The following is an 18805-nucleotide window of genomic DNA, read 5'->3' on the forward strand; positions in this document are numbered from 1 at the left end:
GGGAAGGTATGGAAGGGATGGTATTGAAGGGAAGATATCGAAATTTTGTGGTAAGACCTGATTCTGCAAATATTTACAGGCTGGAAGAATTTTATTATCTGTAGGGGTGACGCAGGGATCAGATGGATGAGCATAAAGCTAGTGCATCTGCATTGTATGGATCCCTCCTGAGGTGGAAGGGGTATAGTAGGGAAAACAAAACTCTTCTCACCCCATCAACCTACCCTGAACACTTTATCTCCTTTATAGGCAAAGAGCACAGTTTTACCTTCCTTCTTTTAGATATTCAAGTGCTTCTAGGAATTAGACACACAAATTGGGTATTTAAAGAGACATTTGGATTTAAAAGAAGATGCATGTTCATTCTAACACTGGAATGTAATCTTTCGTCTTGCACAGTAGTTGGGAATGAGCTGCATTGTAAATACAGTTACCTAAGCTTAAGGATTTTCAAAATATGATAAGCGCTATAGGAATTCTTACTGAGGCTGACAAAGACTACGTTGTTCTAATAATGAGATTAGTTTGAAGCCCAGAAGCATTTACATTATTCTTCTGTTTGTTCATTTATGAGAGACACTGGCATTGTGTATTGGCAACCAAAATACTGGCAACACTTGTTCTGGGATTTTCAGATCTAGGCTGTCTCCTCTATGCTTCCTCACAGCTAAAATGATTTAAAATAACCCCAAAATAAACAATGAAATAATAACTGAAGTCCAGAGCAAATGTTTCCTAAGAAATGAATGAATGTTCTTCTACTCTTGGGCCACATCAACAGTACTGCAGAAATGCTTAATAATTACACAGAAAGTTTCTGTAAAATTACCATTTTTTTACATACATATTTTTAAGTGGAATATAAGCAATGTTTTTAATTACTTGAGAGACAGGTATTGAATGCATATGAGTTGTTATTTCTGAATGGGTAAACTGTAGTCTTGCTGGTTGTGTGGCTCTTGAAATACAAAACTTTTCTGGATTTATTTTATTATTAATGTCCGCTGAGTTATTGCTATTTCTTAAAATTGTTGCAATGCTTAAAGATCCACTTCATTTTATCATGAGATTTTTCTTGCAAGAGTAATATGCATAATGCCTGGAGGGAGGAGGCAACCATATGTGCCAGATACTTTGGCCAGGACTTTAAAGTGTTAATAATGACTGAACGTTAGAATGGCTTGATGTCAGTGTGAAGGACATTGGATGTTTGGCTGTCTGCTGCAAAACATCTGATTTTCAGAGAGGGAGTTATGTCTGCAGTCTACAAATCTGCCCCCCCCGGCAGGCATTAATAACAGTTATTTTTTAAAATATTGCCCCTCTCACTATCATCAGGTGTATATTAACCCCTCTCTTACCTGACAACAGAAGCAACAGTTCTGTTTCACAAGTGTGCAAAGAAAAGCTCACTTTGTTTACAATCCACTTACATTAAAAAAAATATTTGGAATGACTGTGAAACAAATTGCCTAAAATAAGGTTCTGCCAAAGGATTAGACAGGATTAAGAGCTGGAGGACTGGGTTCTGACTGAATTTCTCTTTTTAAATACTTCTGTAACTGCAAGTTTACATATAAACTTTCTTTAGGAGATACTGCCATGTTGTTTACCAGAACATGTGGGAAAAGTGTAGTTCTGTGGCCAAGGATAAAAAAAGAAGCCTTGAGGTGTTGCTCAAAACTTCATGTCCACTTCAGTAGAGAAGATCTTGCATTTTGTGAAGACGGTATTTTCAAGCATAGCCCTATTCACATATTGAGGCAGATTCAAACACCTATGACATTAAAAACCATAGCCGTTTGCCCTTGACAACCTTCTGTCACTTGGACAGGTTTTGATGTTGTTAAAACCCCTTTTGTTTGTTGCCATACTCGAACAAATGTTGTCGGCCAAAGATATGCTGAACCTAACACCGAAGAAGTACTGAGTCAGACACCGAGTCTTGAATGATGATAAGCTATAATGTGTTCTGCTGCTTTCCTGAAGTACAAAGATAGTAGCCAAAGTGGTAAAAAGAGAAAGTAAGGCATCAGATTATCACGGAAACTACCGATCCCAAAGTGAAATGTCACTAAAAAGCTGAGTGAGTAAAAGACTACTAAGGCTTAAAAGTGGTTCAGTTGCAGGGCGCTGTTCAGTTTAATAACTGATTGGGGTTGAGAAGCACTTGGGTGGGTAGAAGTCATAGGTGGCAGGAGGCTGAAGGGGCTCTTGCCACTTGCATTGCTGAGAGGGAATGGCTGAGTGTCCAGAGCACACAGCATTTACACCCAGCCTTGCACGTGGCTGCTAAGACGAGGCTTAGCTTCCCTCTCTTATGTCATTGCTGCTGTGACTCTCAAGGATAGATGTTAACCTTACCAAGAGAGCACTTCTGCTGTTCCTTGGCAAAGAAGCTAAGATCAAGGTGAATACTTTACAAGGTGGGTTGTCTTTTTTTTTTTTCTTTAAGAAAATGCAGTCTATTTTCCTTCCTAGTAAAAGAATTAATCACAGTTACCAGAAATCAGTAATTTTTTATAGAAATGTATCTTAAGAATTAAAAATATTTTGGGTAACTAACAGTTTTTAAAACCTGTGAATGGTGAATGACTAACAGGAATGTCATGCTGGCATCTCCCCCACTTTAGAGGACTTGACAAAGTTTAAACACACACAAAGCATCCTGTTTATAAATAGTCTATTTACAGCCTGTACTAGTTTTAAAATATCATTTAAACACAGCCAGGTTTTTTTTTTCAGTACCTAGTTCAGCTATTTAAAATATTGGAGTTTCCCACTAAGAGGATTTCATAGAAAAAAAGACATCTGTAATTTATAGTCAAATATGTTACAAATATGTTTACTGCAGATGCCAGTAAAAACACGGGTCGCTATGAATTACGGTCACTTAATTTGTATCGCTTCTATCTTTAATTTATATGCATTTCAGTAACCAATTCTATGCGATGAATTTCTCTTATCACCCAGAAACCATATTCTGAAATGCACTTAACACATCTTTATATTAAACTATAAGAGACTGAGCGTATATATGAGCAGTAGTAACAGAAACTACAGCAGCATGTTTAAGTCAACATAATCCTGTGACAAAACAAAACACTGACCTTTCAGTGATACGACCCTTTAGTGAATATTTTAGTCTGTGCCCTCCGCTGCTAGTGTGGATAAGGCAAGTATTTGAAATTTGGGCTGCAGGACTGAGACTGGCAAGAAAGAGAAGAGAAATGCTGTTTAACTCTGATGAATATGAAAAGGAAATGGGATGGGATTAACAAAGGAGCCAGTGCAACTATAAGATACCAGTAATTGCACAGGGATCATCATATTTGAAGGAGAAACTACTCTGACTGCCATTGTCCAGACATAGTTCTCCATTACATAATATGTTTTCCACCGAAGGATTAAGAAAGATCTCTTGCTTAGAACTTCATGAAGACCCAGCCCAAATGATGCTGGGAAGGACAGAGCTGTGGAGGTTAAAGGAAGGGCAAAGGTAAAGAACTCTGTTGATGCAGTGGAAGAAAAAGGTGTTTGTCAGCATGCTGAAATACAAGAGGAATACGAAGGAACAGATAGAGGGGCTGCAAGTCAGAAGTGCCCAAGGAGTCTGACAGAATAATGATATATGGATTTCATATGGAAAAAGACCTATGAATTACAGGAGAAGATATGATAATTGGTAAGTGCAGAGGGAGGAGGAATTAATTTCATTGCAAATCGGGGTAATTCTGAAGGTCCACGCTTGAGAGTGTGAGGACTGAGAAAAAACATTTACTTTAGTCTGTGAATAAGAGAAGCTGGGTTGTGTTGTCGCTGTGTTATGAATGTGTTATTCTTCTGTGTTGTTTTTGTGGGACCTGGATGTCTCCAATTGTGGTGAAAATTCTGACTGTCAAGGCAGAGGCTGATACAGGTTTTAATTTAAGTGTTCTAAGTATGGGGAAGGTAACTGGCATTAAGAAAAACTAATAGTTTGAGGAGGTCATTTAAGACTGAATGGGACGTAAGAAGAGATGGTGTGATTTCTGAGAAGTAGGGGAGTGACTGGATATGTAGTAATCACAGGGCTCTCCCTGAGGTCTCTATAGCAGATGCAGGAGTAATTTGTAATTGGAAATGTAACCACACCTGAGAAGTCGGGAGGGGATAGTACAGCAGAAAATCAGTGGTGACTGCTAGGAAATTTTTACAGTCCCTCCTGTAGTGGGTGAGTAACATCTGCAGAAAAAGTAAGAACAGCTGGGAAAGTGAATCAAGCCTTCCTAGGTGAAGGATCCAGTGCCTACAGACAAATTTACATGGTCTTGTTTTAGTCTGGAATGAAAACAAACCAAGCAAATTATTTCTATGGCCAACCAAAATCGCTGGATGAAGCTGAATTTGTATGTTGCAAACTCATGCAAATGTAGTAGATTTAAAAAAAAGTGTAAAAATGTATAGAAAATGCAGTTAATATGTCTGAGAAAAAATCAAGCACCTTGAAGAGAATATGTGAAAGAGATTGGTGTAATCTATAAAATAACAATTAATTTGACATCACAATGAATTTTACCTGTATTCACCCCCCTATTAATAAAGTATGGTTCATTATGAACAAAAGAAAACCATTAAGATGGTCACATATAAGTGCTATAGCTGCTAATTTAGAATTTTAAAAGTTATAGGTATTTTGACAATAGATACAGTAAACAAATATTATGTGACAAAAATATTAGTGAATAATTATTCTTAGGATGGAAACCAAAATATTAATGTTATTCACGCAGGCCAATAATTATTGCTCAATTCAAATGAAAACTAGTGTCCTAGCAAAACAAATCTCACCCCCTTCATTAACTGTGTCACTAGATACACTTCATTTACTTTTCTGTCTAAAAGAACAGCTGATGTCATTATTTCTGGAATGGTGCCTGGAAAATTTCAGTGGATTAAATCTGTTACTTCCCAAATATAAAAAAAGGCCCAGAAGAGTTCATTGAACAAACTGATTTTTTTCTATCACATGAAGCCCACATATGAAGGAATATATTAATAAATTGAGCACTAATGCATCAGAAACTTGGAAAAATCTTAATTTAAAAGGTTGGCTTTTTTCTAGAATCGTATCTTCTTAGCCATGTCTTATTAAGTTACATTCAGTCCTATTAGGAAATATAGGAATTTCTAAAACAAGGAACAAGCTCCTTGTTTTGGAAATATGAATTTTCACAGACAGATGTGGTCTTAATTATAACTTATATATATCACCAAAAGAGTAATTTTAGACTCCTAAATGTTCAAAATTTCTTCTAGTACCAGATCATAAATTATGAGAGACTTCTGACTTTATCAACTATTACAGCTGGATTTAGTTCCCTTACTAACCTGAATAGAGGCTATGCTTTAATGGATGGAAAGCCACTTAAGTATGTAGAAAAATCATGGCCATTATTATTTGCCACTCCTGCACATGTTTATATGCCAAATCACCCGATTTAGAGATAAAGTTACGTTCCTAGAGAGTTTTTAAAAATCTGTTTATTATAGGAGACTTGTATCTACAATATTGGCAAACATGGTAAGAAACAAAACTTCTCCCTCCCTTTTTTCTTTTAGGGTAGGGTCTGAGCCACTTTGAAGTTAGCATTGCTTTGGGCAGAAAGTTGGACGAGGTGACCTCCAGAAGTCCCTGCCAATCTAAATGTGTCTATGATTTGTGATACACCACTGGCAAAGACATTACCAAATATTTCTAACAGAATATGTTTTCATGTCTTTGTCCAGTCTTTGGTGCTGAATTTTGGAACTGTATATGATTAAGATAGAAGAGTAAGTAAGCTTAGTTTCTGAGCACTTGGAAGTGCAGTATTAGAGGCTTGTGCTCATTAAACTTGTGCCGTAGTCAGTGACGTAGCTCTGTCTGAATTGTAAATTGAGGAGTATAGCTAGCATTTCCTAGAAAGCACAACTTAAAGTAAAATTGTGCACAAATACTGCATGGGGTACAGGTTTCTTCTGCCTTTGCTCCCTTCTGATGTATTCCTTCGTGTACTTTAGCCAACATTATTCAGGACACTGAATATGGGAATACAGAAGTCTGTAAAAGACAGCATACTTAGTGCTGGTGCTGTATCACTACACTTTATATGGTATATATACCAACTCTGGAGTTGGTGGTATATTTCCTAGTAGTTTGACAAACTGCAGCACCTTCAGAAATGGTGTCTATTACACCAAGACTTAAAAAAAAAAAAAAAAAATAAATCAAATTCTGTTTCTTAATTTCTTACATTGGCTTACAGTGGCTGAAAATATTCTTTATGAAATCCAAATGGTTTGCATCTTTCTAGGTTATAAACCACTTGGAAGCTACTTTTAATACAGCTTAGGGTAAAAATAAGCAAGTAGAAATAGGACACCTGCAGCAGCCACCCACCCATTGAATTCTGAGCAAAATTTGGGAGACTGCCTGGGAGGCCACTTTAAAGGATTCTGTTACATTTGTTCTCTTTTACCGCATTCATCATCATGATAAGAGCTTTTGTTTAGTTTCCCAGAGGTTTGGTTTTCCAAGAATGAATCATGAAAGACAATATTCAGTGGAGTCAGAAACAGGAACAATGCTCAAGTATCTGTTCCTTCTAGTATTAAAATTACAGAAGTATTAATTTTAAAAGGCAAAGATTAAAAGTCCTTCTTCTATTTAAGACGTTTAATGGACCTGAATTTGATGTCTTATTAGCAAGAACTGGCGATACAGTTAAAAAGCTGTATGTTGCAATGATGTGTTAATAAAATCCTTGTTTTTACAGCTTGTCTCGGGCATAATGATGCTTGGCAGCTGCGTATTCCAATTGAGGTGAAAAGAATGGACCCTAAATGAAGAGCTAAGATTGTTACGCAGAATAATAACTTGGCCTTCCTGCCGACCAACCTGACAACTTTCCTTTCAGCTAAATGATTCTCTAGTTAGTTCATTCCTCCCTAGTAGGAGTTTGGAGATAGTTCTTTGGAGTATAGCAGTAAAAGACAAGAAGAACCAAAGAACCACAAGGTTCTTCTAAAGAAGGTCATTTCTTCCAGGGAACAACTTTTAGAGAACCATGTTCTTTTAAAAGTCAAAGTTACCTCTTACAGCCCCCATCTAAGAAAACTGTAGAGCGCTTGTAGCTTCACAGAAAAACAGGGGTTGCATTGTGCTTGAATAATATTATGACTTCAATATTTAGGACAAAATGTCCTTCCTGTCTTCAGACAAATTGCTCTGGATTTTTTTCCTGGGGATGCATAAGGTATCCCTCAACTGCATAGCAAGAAGGCACAAATGGACATCCTTCAAAATTCCCCTGGCAGTAGCATTTATAGCAGTGTGGAAGGTTGAATGGTACACTAAAAATGTATCCTTTTCATAATGTTTGGGAAATAACAGTAGTGTTGGCTTCAGCTTGTTCAAATGACTAGAAATCTCTAGGGTGGCTATAGAAATATGAAGATACTGATGCACAAACTAGCACTGGGGAACTGACCCAAATCTATAAAATGGACCCAAATCTAGCACCCAAAGGTACAAAATGTGAGAAGCTGTACTTACACTGCAATTTCTTTGTTTTTTATTACATCAAGACCTACTTGGTCAAAGCAACACGCACATTGCACGAGGGAGACTTCTACAAGAAGCTAACAGTAATAAAGATCTGTATATTGCTTTATTTCATAACAAGGTTTATGTATGCAGAAATTAAGTGTCTAGAACTGTAGTTCAGTGTCACTGAACCCCCTTCATTTTTTTTCTTTCATTTTAGTTCTCTAATCCTTCCATATTATTCCTGAACAGTCACTACTCTACTTACACAGCAAGCACACTTTGCATAACTTGAATGGCCATGAGGCTTTAAAATAAGAATAAGTTATTTTAAAATTCTCATCCTTTTAATCAAATATATATAGAAGAGAAACTACTAGAGAAACTGAAACGGAAAAGAAAAATGTTCACCCTTCTTGAAGAAGTGGGGCATGATGACTGGATCTAACATTAAGAACCAACACAATCTTACCTGCAATGCAAGCGTACCGTACTAGATCATACATAAAGAATCACTTTATAGTGGTGTTTTTTAAGAAGTACAGCTAGAACATTAGATTCATGAGACACAATGTTGTACTGATTCTCTAATATCAGCCACTGGTACAATTTGTTGCTCCATGGTTTTGGGGAATAAAAGAAAGCAGAATGTTAAACCAAGGAATGACAAAATGACCATCACAAAGCAGTTGAGTGGCTACAACACTAAAATAGTAGAATTATTGGTATAGGATAAAAAAGGAAAGGAAAGGACAATAAGAAATTAATTAATAACCTTCCAGAAATAGTCATATAAAAAGTCATTTACGTGTTAATACTTTCTACCATTAGCTTAGAATGGATTTCTGTGAGCAGATGAGTTGTTACATGTAGTACTTAAACACTGTGCGTATTTTAAAACTATTGTCTTGGATTATGCATGTCCTAAAGCTCTTGTTGAACACCTTTGTCAACACATGTACTGTGTACTAAGTACTTATTCCTGTAAAATGCTGCTCTCCCAACCTTATTACACAAAATCCCTCTGAAGTTAATTTCTGTCTAGAATGCTGAGTATATGAAGGATACTTAGTAGAATTCTACCCTCATTCACATTCACTCGGAAGCTGGCTGAAATACATGTATGCTTTCCTATTGGTGGGTACACTGGTTGAATGTTCAAACTGGGAAATCAGGAAGAACGTATCTGCATACATTATTTCATACATTAGGAAGTTTGTATGTTTCTTGTCAGATCGTATCTGCAGAATTAAAGTGTCCATAATACAGAAACATGTAGTTTTGTAGTAGGTGTACCAGTCACCATGAAAACATGACAGCATACGTTTCCGTATGGGACTGCAATTGGAGTGTAAACCCAGTATTTACGGACTGATTGTTCTGCTCAGCTTGATGGTTCTTGATTGCAGCATGTACGTGCTAGCATTAATAACACGTTTATTTTCCCATGTTGAAAGCACACAAAAGGCAAAAATTTTCCCTATACTGGTGCAGACGGTCTTCTACTTTTCATTATATCATGGAATTACAGTGCATTAACTGTTAAAATTACAGTGTAGTAACTGTTGATGTAAGCTGGCTTTTTAGTAGCAAATGATTGTAAGTTTTACAGATGTTCTGTTGGATGTGAAATGTGCAAACAATTCTACATTTCAATGTCTTATCCAGATTCTAAATATTCTTGCTGATGAGCATTGCCATCTTCCAAACAATTCAGCTGATTCTGTAGAACAGCAAGAATTATCACGCTTCTATCCACACTTTCTTTTTAATTGCAACATCTATTATGTACACTACTTAAAATGCTCTAAAACCCAGTTCCTGATGTATCCTGCAGTTCTCAGAATTCTGCTTGCTTAAAAGTATGACTGTATCTGGCATGGAAAATGAGGGGATCTGTTCAGAAGCAGGAAGTGGGGTACTCTGTTGGTCCGTTATATCGTTTGCACTGACCATTTCATTTTCAAAAAACTGCTCCCCCTTCTCCTCCTACCCAACAGACCTCCCAGGCCTGATGCAGGAATTAGTTTGTGTACCTGACTTCAGCGGAAGCTGATCGTACCTGCTGGCTTTGCTCAAAAATTTGAAAAATTGTGCAATATCAAAAATGTGGAGACAGTCGAGTTCAGTGAATGAAAGTGGAGTGCATTTAGTCCGACAGGAATTTGCTAACTGAGGAATGCCACAGAAGTGTCAACTGTTACAGTAAAGGAGACATCCTTCACTTCCATTGGAAGCAGAAAAGGTCCAACTATATTTGTACAGAAACAGCAGGATGAAAAGAAAGTAGGGAATAAAAGACATCGGTAGGAGGGACTAAGTAGCGTGGGTTGATACCAATCATCTCTCAGACTAGCTTTAGCTACAGCATATAGGAAACAACATTGTTTTATGCCTGAAAAGTTCTTACAAGAATATACTTGTTAAATGCAATCCTACTCTAGTTTTGTATCTTTTTGCATGCAGTCTTTCAGTTTTTAACTACTATCTTATGAGGTAAGATAACTAAGATCTTATGTCTTAGAATAATCTACATTTCTTTATTTTATAGTTTAAATTGTGGGGTCAAAATTTATTGGATTAAAGCCAGCCAAATCAGTATGAACTATTTCAAATGTAATGAATTTAGATAAACGGGTGTGTGTGGAAAGTGCTGAGACCCATCTTCTGAGACGTTTAGGGGCTATGGGAACTGCAGAGTGCTCTGCAAAGCTTTAAATGGCATATGGGAGGCTGCCAAAGCCCAATTGCTGGAGAGGAGCTTACTTGTGAGCAGAAATGAATACCTTCCCAGTGAGCAGAAATGTCTGAGAAACACCCGTGGCTACAGCCAAGCTGTGAAGTAGCACACACGACAAGTCTTACGTTCAGGCATTTCCTCTATATTGTATGGCCAGAAGTCAGAGTGGTCTGTCTTCAGAAAGAGGAAAATACGGCCAGATTTCACTAGGTGAAGCATTACAGATTTAACAGGAAATTCGGGATGCAGTGGAGGGGAGAGACTGCATTATATGAAGGAGCAACAGAGGAGGTTTGGTATGGAATCCTAAATTTTTTGCTACAGTGAGTTTTGATACAGTAAGACACAGTAAGTTCTGATTTGGCCAGGCAGACTAAGGAAACAGGATTTCTTCACATCTTCCTCAGCATCTCAGGAGGTAGTGATTAATTCTGTTTGTTTTGCTGAAGGTTTAACGCTGCAAGCTGCTCAGTCCTTTAAAGTGCTATTGATTGATTGGGGAATTACTAGCAATTGCAATAGCGATAAATAAATTTGTGAAAAGTGAAGAGAAGAAAATACGTAGAGCTGTTTAACACCATGACAAAACAAAGATTTTTACTTCTACAAAGCTTTTCTGTTATAAATGGATACAAATAATTAGAGAGGGTCAATCCATAATCTCTGGATTACTCTCACAGTTTAGAAAAAATACTCTTACTTTTGCTTTAGCAAATATCAACCTCTTTTGGAGTGGGGAGATTCTGAAAGTCCTTGACTATGTCCTGAATAAAATTCTAAGAACATGGAAGATGCTGAAGAAATCCTGAATTGTGTGCTAGGCCAGTAATGATATTTTGTTTTATGGCTAGACAAAGTTATATTTATCCATAATAAACTTAAGGTAAATGAGAAACTAAAACTTTTCAAAATTATCTACAGCAGAAACTTCTGATTCACGAGGAATCAGATCTTAAAGGTAACATTTAGGCTAGAAAAAGTAAAGTTCTTTCCACTTCATTCTTAATTTCCCTTTCCATGTAAAGCTATAATTTTGTTGGGGTTCCCTTGGGATAGTGCTATCTATAAACCTTCCAGGAAAAACTGGTAAGCCTGCTCAGGAAAGAAATCATAAGGGTTGGGAAAATGTGACATCCACATTTGGTTTTGTTTTGTAGTTTGTGTACATTTCCTCAAACACTAAAAGACATTACCATGTATATGGTTACATTTTCCAGCAAGTGTTGCCACTAACTTGGACACGTGGCTTTGTATTATGATTTAAGCGTTGCTCAAAAATACACAGCCTTTCCTGAAACACAAATAAGCCAATGCCCAACTATCACAAATGTTCTTTACTTGGGTCTTTGTAATATATAAAAGCATATATTGAAAAGAGTAGGATTGCTTACCTCAAAAATATAATCTTTTCCATCCTTTCCATGTACAGCTTTAACAGCACAGATGTCCAAACCGCCAAATATTTCAGAACAGGTGTCAACCCAAAGCTTGTACCTGTTTCATAAAAATAATTTTTCCTGTGAGTATCTCCTCAGGCTCTTGTTTTTCTATAGGCTTAACCTAATAATGTATTTCATATAACGTTTGCTCTAAATTCAGAATTTTCACTCTATTGTCAGTTTTACTGAATCTGTATTTCCCAGAATAGTAGCTTAGAGATACTGGCCTGATTACTCTACTTTTCCCAGTAGAATCCAGAAAAGTTGTGGCTCTGTATCCTGACCTAGTATTATGCTGGATTCTGTCCCAGTTTATCTTGGTCCAAACATGTATCTGCTCTAAACTGTGAGTAACCTGAAGATAAGACATGCTGAAACACAAATAGCATTTAGCTATATCCCAGCCTGCATTTCCAGTGCCCTTACGCTAGTACAGCTTGCTTGTTGTGGCTGTACTTTATCTGAGAACTCCACAGAAGGAGGATTTCTCATCTGACCAGTTTTTGTGGCTTCGGTGGTGCCAAGAGGTTTTAGAAAGTAGGGAACAGGGCTGCTGTTTTCCTGTGAAATTCAAACTCGTGCATCCGTGCACAGATTCAAGTGTGACAATCCTCTTGCCTGTTATGCTTGGTAATTTATTTAATATGGATGCGTTTTATTCTTTTATCAGGAAAACTAGAATGAGAGTCTCTGTCTTAAATTACGGACCCAGCTGTATTCCGAAGTGGCAATGATAGCTTTCTATGTACATCACTGAACAAGGCAAAAGAAAAATCAAGACAAAACAACCCTTAAGATGATGTAAGAGAAACGGATGTATGACATGACGTAGAAGTTACATAGCATGCAGACAAGGATAATATTCTTCACGTAGGGTTATAGGCAACTACAGTAAAACTCAACAGAAATTTAAAGAATTCTGAGGAATTCTACAACTCCTAAAAAAGGCTAGTGTTTCATACAGCATTGAACATAAGAACTCCTCCATGTCATTTCTAACCTCACGGTAAGACTGAGGAATGACAGTTTACCCATTTTACATGCAGCAATATGATTTATTTTTCTTGCATGAAGAGCTTTATCCATCCTATGAATAGAGAGATTATCTGACTAACAAGGGAATGAAGTGGGACTTACTAGAAAAAGAGTGAGGCAATTCCTACGATCAAGTACAGAACTGTTAGCGACATAACAGAGAGCCATAATACTTTGCTGAGAGTGTTCTGAGGTGATGTAAGCTGTGTGTGTTTGCTCAATGGCAAGGATTGACTCACAGGACACAAAATAGCATTGAGAACTCTGGTTAACTAATAGCATAGCTGGGGATGGGCACCAGTAGGTGATGATATGATCTTGAAAGGTTATATAGGCAGATACCACAGTTCCACCAATTGAAGGACATGTTTTGCTTAACACCACCCCCCCCCCCCAGTTTTAATGCAGCCATTTATCATAAACTTTTTTCTCTTTCACTGGCTAGTATTTGAGTATAAATGAGAGCTATTTCCTTTTACAGACCCTCTCCTGCTCTCTCCTGATCCAGCCTTTGAGCCATGATGATAGATTTGCCACATCATAGTATTTTCCATTGCAAAAAAACTGATGTAATAAACATAGCATTTGACTTCACTCTAGGATCAAAGGAAACTCGTTACTGGGCTGAGAGTCTTATTCATATATAAATATCTCCAGTAATAGCATCCTTTCCAAGTAAACTTGCTAGGTCACATTCTTTATATTTTCTTATATCAAGTCTGTTCCAGTGGAAAAGTTTTTCTTTTAAGCAGAATACAAAGAAATTGATACAACTGTTTGAAAAAATCCTGATGGTAATATTTTAGCAATGAAAATAGTTTTTTTCCTGTGAGAAACGTGTTTTTTGTCCAAAATGAGAGGGTTTTTTGGATGCCTGACAATTTCAACATCTGTAGATGCACTGACTGACTGGACTGCTTGCATGCACTTGCTTATAAATAACTTTTTTTTTGCTGTAAAATACCAACGTGTATCTTAGAAAGTCATGAGGACAGCAAAACTTGTCTTTAACAGTAAATATCTGGACTTTATATGAAAAAAAATGAAGACATTTTCTTTAAAATACCAAAACATCAATCAGATCTATGAAAGCATTTTTAATAGTCTATCTCCTGCCAACAAATGCAGAGCTGGAAAAATACAGTTACATTTGGAAAGAGAGGTCTTGGATGGACTAGCCTGTAGTGTTTTAAACCCAAGGCTTGCACAGTAGGTTTGACAAGAGGTCACGGTTCTTATTTTCCCAGAGCCAATATAGTGTGCAGCAGCCTTAGAACTGACAGACAATAAAGTATTGTTCCTCACGTATCTGACATGAAATATCTGATGTGCCAGATGAGGTGTGCACAATTAGCATAGGCCTCTCTTCTTCTGGTCCTATCTGGGGAGCAGTGTCTCTCCGAAATAGAGGGGCCAATAAGAATGTGTAACATTGAAATATGCTTGTTCTCTGCCTCGTCATTGTCCCTTACTGTGCCACAATCTTCTCTCTTTTCTAAATTTCTAGACTAAGATTTGTATTCAGTCAACAACGTCAACTCGGGCAGTGCTTTCAAAACACTTCTTCCTAAATCGCGAGATGTATTATAAATGAAATGCACATGCATCAGATTTGATTGCTTTTGGTATGCCATTAAACTACTTCAACTCTTCAGAAAACATCAATTTTCCCTTCTCTGCCTTGCTCTGCTTTGTGCACTTCAGTGTGTAATCAAACAAAAAGTGGGGCTATGTGATACATACCCCTTTCTGTTACGAGAAAACATCCGTCTCTTCTATGCCTTTGTCTTCATCAGCACAAAAGAAGTTTTGTCCTGTTAGCTAGTTTTTTTTTAATGGGAAAATACCTATTACGCTCTCTTTATCTTACATTCAAAAATGGAAGCAGAAGCAAAGCACATAGAGCATTTACAGTCAGGTAGCGAGGCGAGCTTTGCATTTCATACTCATTACCCATACTTGATATTGTTTAGTTTTCCTTACGGCAGAACTAAAGTGCCTGTGTTTTTACAGAGGAATAGCTCATGGACTGTAATTATACACACTCACTCTCTTTCTTTGCCCTCTCAGTGAAGGCATAACCTCACTTTCTAGAGGAAGGTGGGAGGGGAATGAGAAAGAGAAAATAACGTGGCTCCACTCCATCCCCAGAGGGGAGATCAATGAGGACACAGTCTAGACAGGGGTTGGACAGCAGGGAGTTGTAATTCCCGTCTTATTTGTTTTCACCTTTCTCAGGGCAGGCAATGGTTCAGTTCCTGTGTCTCCCTCAGCTCATAAGACGGACCAAGTTGTAGGTTCCAGACTTTAAAAAAAAAACAAAACAAAAAAACCACCAGAAAAAGACTACTGTTGAACTTTAAAACACCTTTTAAATTACACTTTTATTGTACAGAGTTTTTTCAGCTTCCACTAGTAGCAACCTTTGGAGAAGCTGAACAAAAGAAAATTCATAGCCATCAAAAAGCCTCACAGATTTATTTTGCAGGGGAAAGAGGCCTATGTGTTGTGGAGGAACTTGGAGAAAATGAGCGGTATTGAGAGAAGAGGTCTGTCAGTAGAAGACCTGAACTTCAAAATGGTACTGCAAGGAGAATGTTTTTAACTGGATTGCAAAAAGCATCCAGCCTAAGGATGGGAGAGAAAAAGCAAAGCACAGTAAACCAAAGTACACAGCTGGCATGATGACACGAGGGAAATAAGCTTCAGTATATCCCAGCATCTGGGTAAAAAGCCTCACAGTGCAGTTTAGTGGAGATTTCAAAAATGAAAAATAAGCAATTTAGCAGGATTGAAAGCAGAAAAGAGAAATATGAGGCAAAGTTAACACCAGATTGCTTGGTTATGATGGATGATGTAGAAGGAGAAAAGTTTAAGACACTGTGGCATGGGGTAAGACTGTTGAGTAAAAGAGGGCAAATGAGCCAGAGGAAATGATTGACAAGTTGAATCTGAAAAATGGAATTTTCTGAAGGGAATTCCAGTGGTTTTCTAGGTGCAGATATGGATGCAGGAACCCAAGGGTGCACGTAAGCACCTAAGGCTAGTACTTAGTTTGGGTAGTTAGCTCTGAGACAAGTCATATGGAAACTCTTGGCTCATGTTCTTTCATCTAATTCAAAGATTTTTTTCCGAAATGAAGGGAGGACATGCATTTACTGTGAACTGCACATCAACAATGTGATTTTTTAAAAAAAGCATTTAAAATAAAATTCCATTGATTTTTTTTAATTACCTTTTACATGAGACTCGACTTACTTATCTGACATAGCAATTTGTTCCAACATTGCAGAACCCGTGTTTGTCTTCCAGTTTCCGGATATGGAAGTTCTCCTGAAAGGGGGAAAATATTACAAAGACAGCCAGTGGTTTTACATTTTCACTATCTCTTAAATTACTCCGATTTTCACATGAATACTATAGCAGTATTTACACCTTTTTTATATCTGGCAGCTTATAACAGAACATCTAAACCGTGAAGAATTCTAACAGGCATCGCAATTGTCAGTAATACTTCACCGTAGGCATGTTATGAAGTATGACAGGGTTGTGAAATTTCGGTTCCCCATTTATTCATTTAAGACATTTTTTAAAAAAACCTACTGTGATTAAAATAAAGTGTTCGCAGTAAGCTGTTATCAGTTATAAATGGATGGAATAGCCTGTAACATACTATAACTGCAAATGTCAAGGAACTGAAACTTCAGCTTCTCGTTTCAAACCTGTACCACTGCAGAGTTGGGTCCCAATACCTGAAAATCAAGGTATCTCTCTCTTTAACATCTCTGAAGTGATCTCAGGTCTGTTTTAGAGCTGGAGTTTGGTTTCTCCTCCAGTTTTCACTCTTTGCTAATTTATTAATATAATCTAAACAGTTTATATCAAGGCTTGAGCATACCATCTTGTATTTAATCTCTAAGAAAAAAAGAATTCATATGAAGTTTTTTTCTCCTCAGACCTTAGGACTGCTACCAGGGCTGAGAAGATTCCTGCTTTCTGAAACCTAAATGCTGTACTGGGAATAGGCTAAGGAGACAAATGATGAAGTGTTTCCAGTTAGTAAAATCATAGGAACATCTGTAATGTATTAGAAGTATATTAGGCAGCAGCTATAGTTTTCTCTCCATTTTTCTATTGACCTAATTATGAGGGTCAGTAGCAATTGTGGGGGAATGTTGACTTTTCTATGGGAGCCTCATAAAGTTAGCTGAATCTTAGAGCGTAAAGTTCTTGTAAGGTGCCACATTCATTGTTGATGCGGGAGAGACTAGTGAAAGGGCAAGGTGCATGATGAGTGCTGTGTGTAAGGTAACTTCGCCCAGTAATAAGGCTATTTTGTGATTTCTGCCTCATTTTTGAAGTGATATTTATTAATATGTGTGTACTTCTAAATTAAAAATTTTAAGTTCATTACTACTCTACACACATATTCTGCATCAGAGAGATAATGCTTCTCACAAATCACAATTCAGCTCTATTGCAGACTTCTCAAAGGCATTCATTAGCATGTACTATCTAAGGCATCTTTTAGGAGGAGAGATATGACCAAATCAGAAAAAAAAAATTGCCCTGAAGACTTTTAGGAAGTATTTAGATCACGATCCTCAGCTGCACTGTTGTAATCTCAGCACTACTGACTAGAGGAGAAGAGATGGTTTGCTTTAAGCCATGCTTTCACTCCACAGCGTGAATGGTCCCCTACAGAACCCGCAGCAGTCTCACGACTGGATGCTTGGCTGGGTGTAATGATGCTGTAGGGACCAGATGTGGACTGAGGGGAATGCTATGGACACAGACCTAACTGGTGTAATCTCAATAGCTGGTGGGCTGGAGCCGCCGATGCTAGGTCTGTCACACAGAACAACTCCAAAACAACAGGGCTGTTCCATTAGACCATGGTTAAATGATACCAAAGTACCCCACCAGACCATCTGGCACTTTAAACCTTAGATGTGATTTCTGTAATTGATCTATGAGTTCCTCTACTGAAATATGTAGGTTTCCCACCCTTCTTCACTTCCGTTCTGATAATTGCTAAGGGTCTTTCACATCGTTATTTCCTCCTCTTTTACTAAATACTGAATGATATAGAAAACAACTCCTAACACTTTTGAGTGCTTTACACTTAGGCTTAACATGTTTTCACCTGATTTGGTCTTTGCAAAGAAGGAAGAACTGTTTTAAAATTGGGGGAAAAGGAATGATGATTAGTATAAACAATTCATAGTTACTTGAGCTTTCCCTTTTCAAACATCTTTCTGCTTTATTTAGTACCATTTAAAGTACGCAATCCAAACTGGCTGGACAGGGACTTGTCATCAGGAAAATATGTAGAAATGTCTACCTACAATTCTTGTGTAGATAGCCTGCTTAGTGGTCTGATTCTATAGCACTGTCTTTCTTTGGTTGATGTGCTCTACTTTTGTTTTATTGACCTTTTGATCAAAGTACATTAAGTTATGGATTCAGAGTATTGCTTCTGGAGAGGAGATTAGATGTGGTGTTTTTGTATTTCTGTTTTTCTTCATTGTGTGTGACCCTTTTAACTCCATTTCCTTGAAGTCAGATGAATTCTGTAGTGGTACCAAGGGTAGTTAAGTATGCGTCACGAAACGTTTTGAGGAGCTGTGGTATTTGGAGGGATCCAATGTTGCATTTTGGCTATAATCTCTACTGACAGATGATAAGCACCAGTGTTTTGTGAGTCATGGATCCACTTATACCACAATTTCCCACAGAATTATAAAACTGAAGCTCTTAATAACTCTCTTTAAACTACAAAAACAAATGTTCAGCTGGTATTTTTTGTGGTGGCTCTCTGAGTACTCTGTTCCTGTGTCACGCAACAAAATGAGAACCAGCTGTAAAGCAATATTCTACTGACATAATGTATATGTATGCATATGAAGAATTTTTCAGACATTTGGTAAATCTTCTCCTTTTCATGACGCTTTGTAACAATGGATGGGTATTTCTTTTTTTTGTGTGATTTAACTGTATGAAAGAATCTAGAGAAAAAATGAT

The 18805-nt window shown here is 37.4% G+C and overlaps 1 protein-coding gene across 1 annotated transcript in view; it reads right to left on the reverse strand.

Moving 5' to 3' along the window:
• The window catches only part of SYN2 (synapsin II), a 122296-nt gene that overhangs the window by 25883 nt on the left and 77608 nt on the right, over positions 1 to 18805 (reverse strand). Inside the window, 2 exon segments of the mRNA XM_009322014.1 lie at positions 11699 to 11801; positions 16040 to 16114. Of these exon segments, the coding sequence (XP_009320289.1) occupies positions 11699 to 11801; positions 16040 to 16114 (178 nt within the window).

The sequence above is a fragment of the Pygoscelis adeliae genome, unplaced genomic scaffold, assembly GCF_000699105.1.
Source record: "Pygoscelis adeliae isolate BGI_AS28 unplaced genomic scaffold, ASM69910v1 Scaffold304, whole genome shotgun sequence".
Taxonomy (NCBI): domain Eukaryota; kingdom Metazoa; phylum Chordata; class Aves; order Sphenisciformes; family Spheniscidae; genus Pygoscelis; species Pygoscelis adeliae.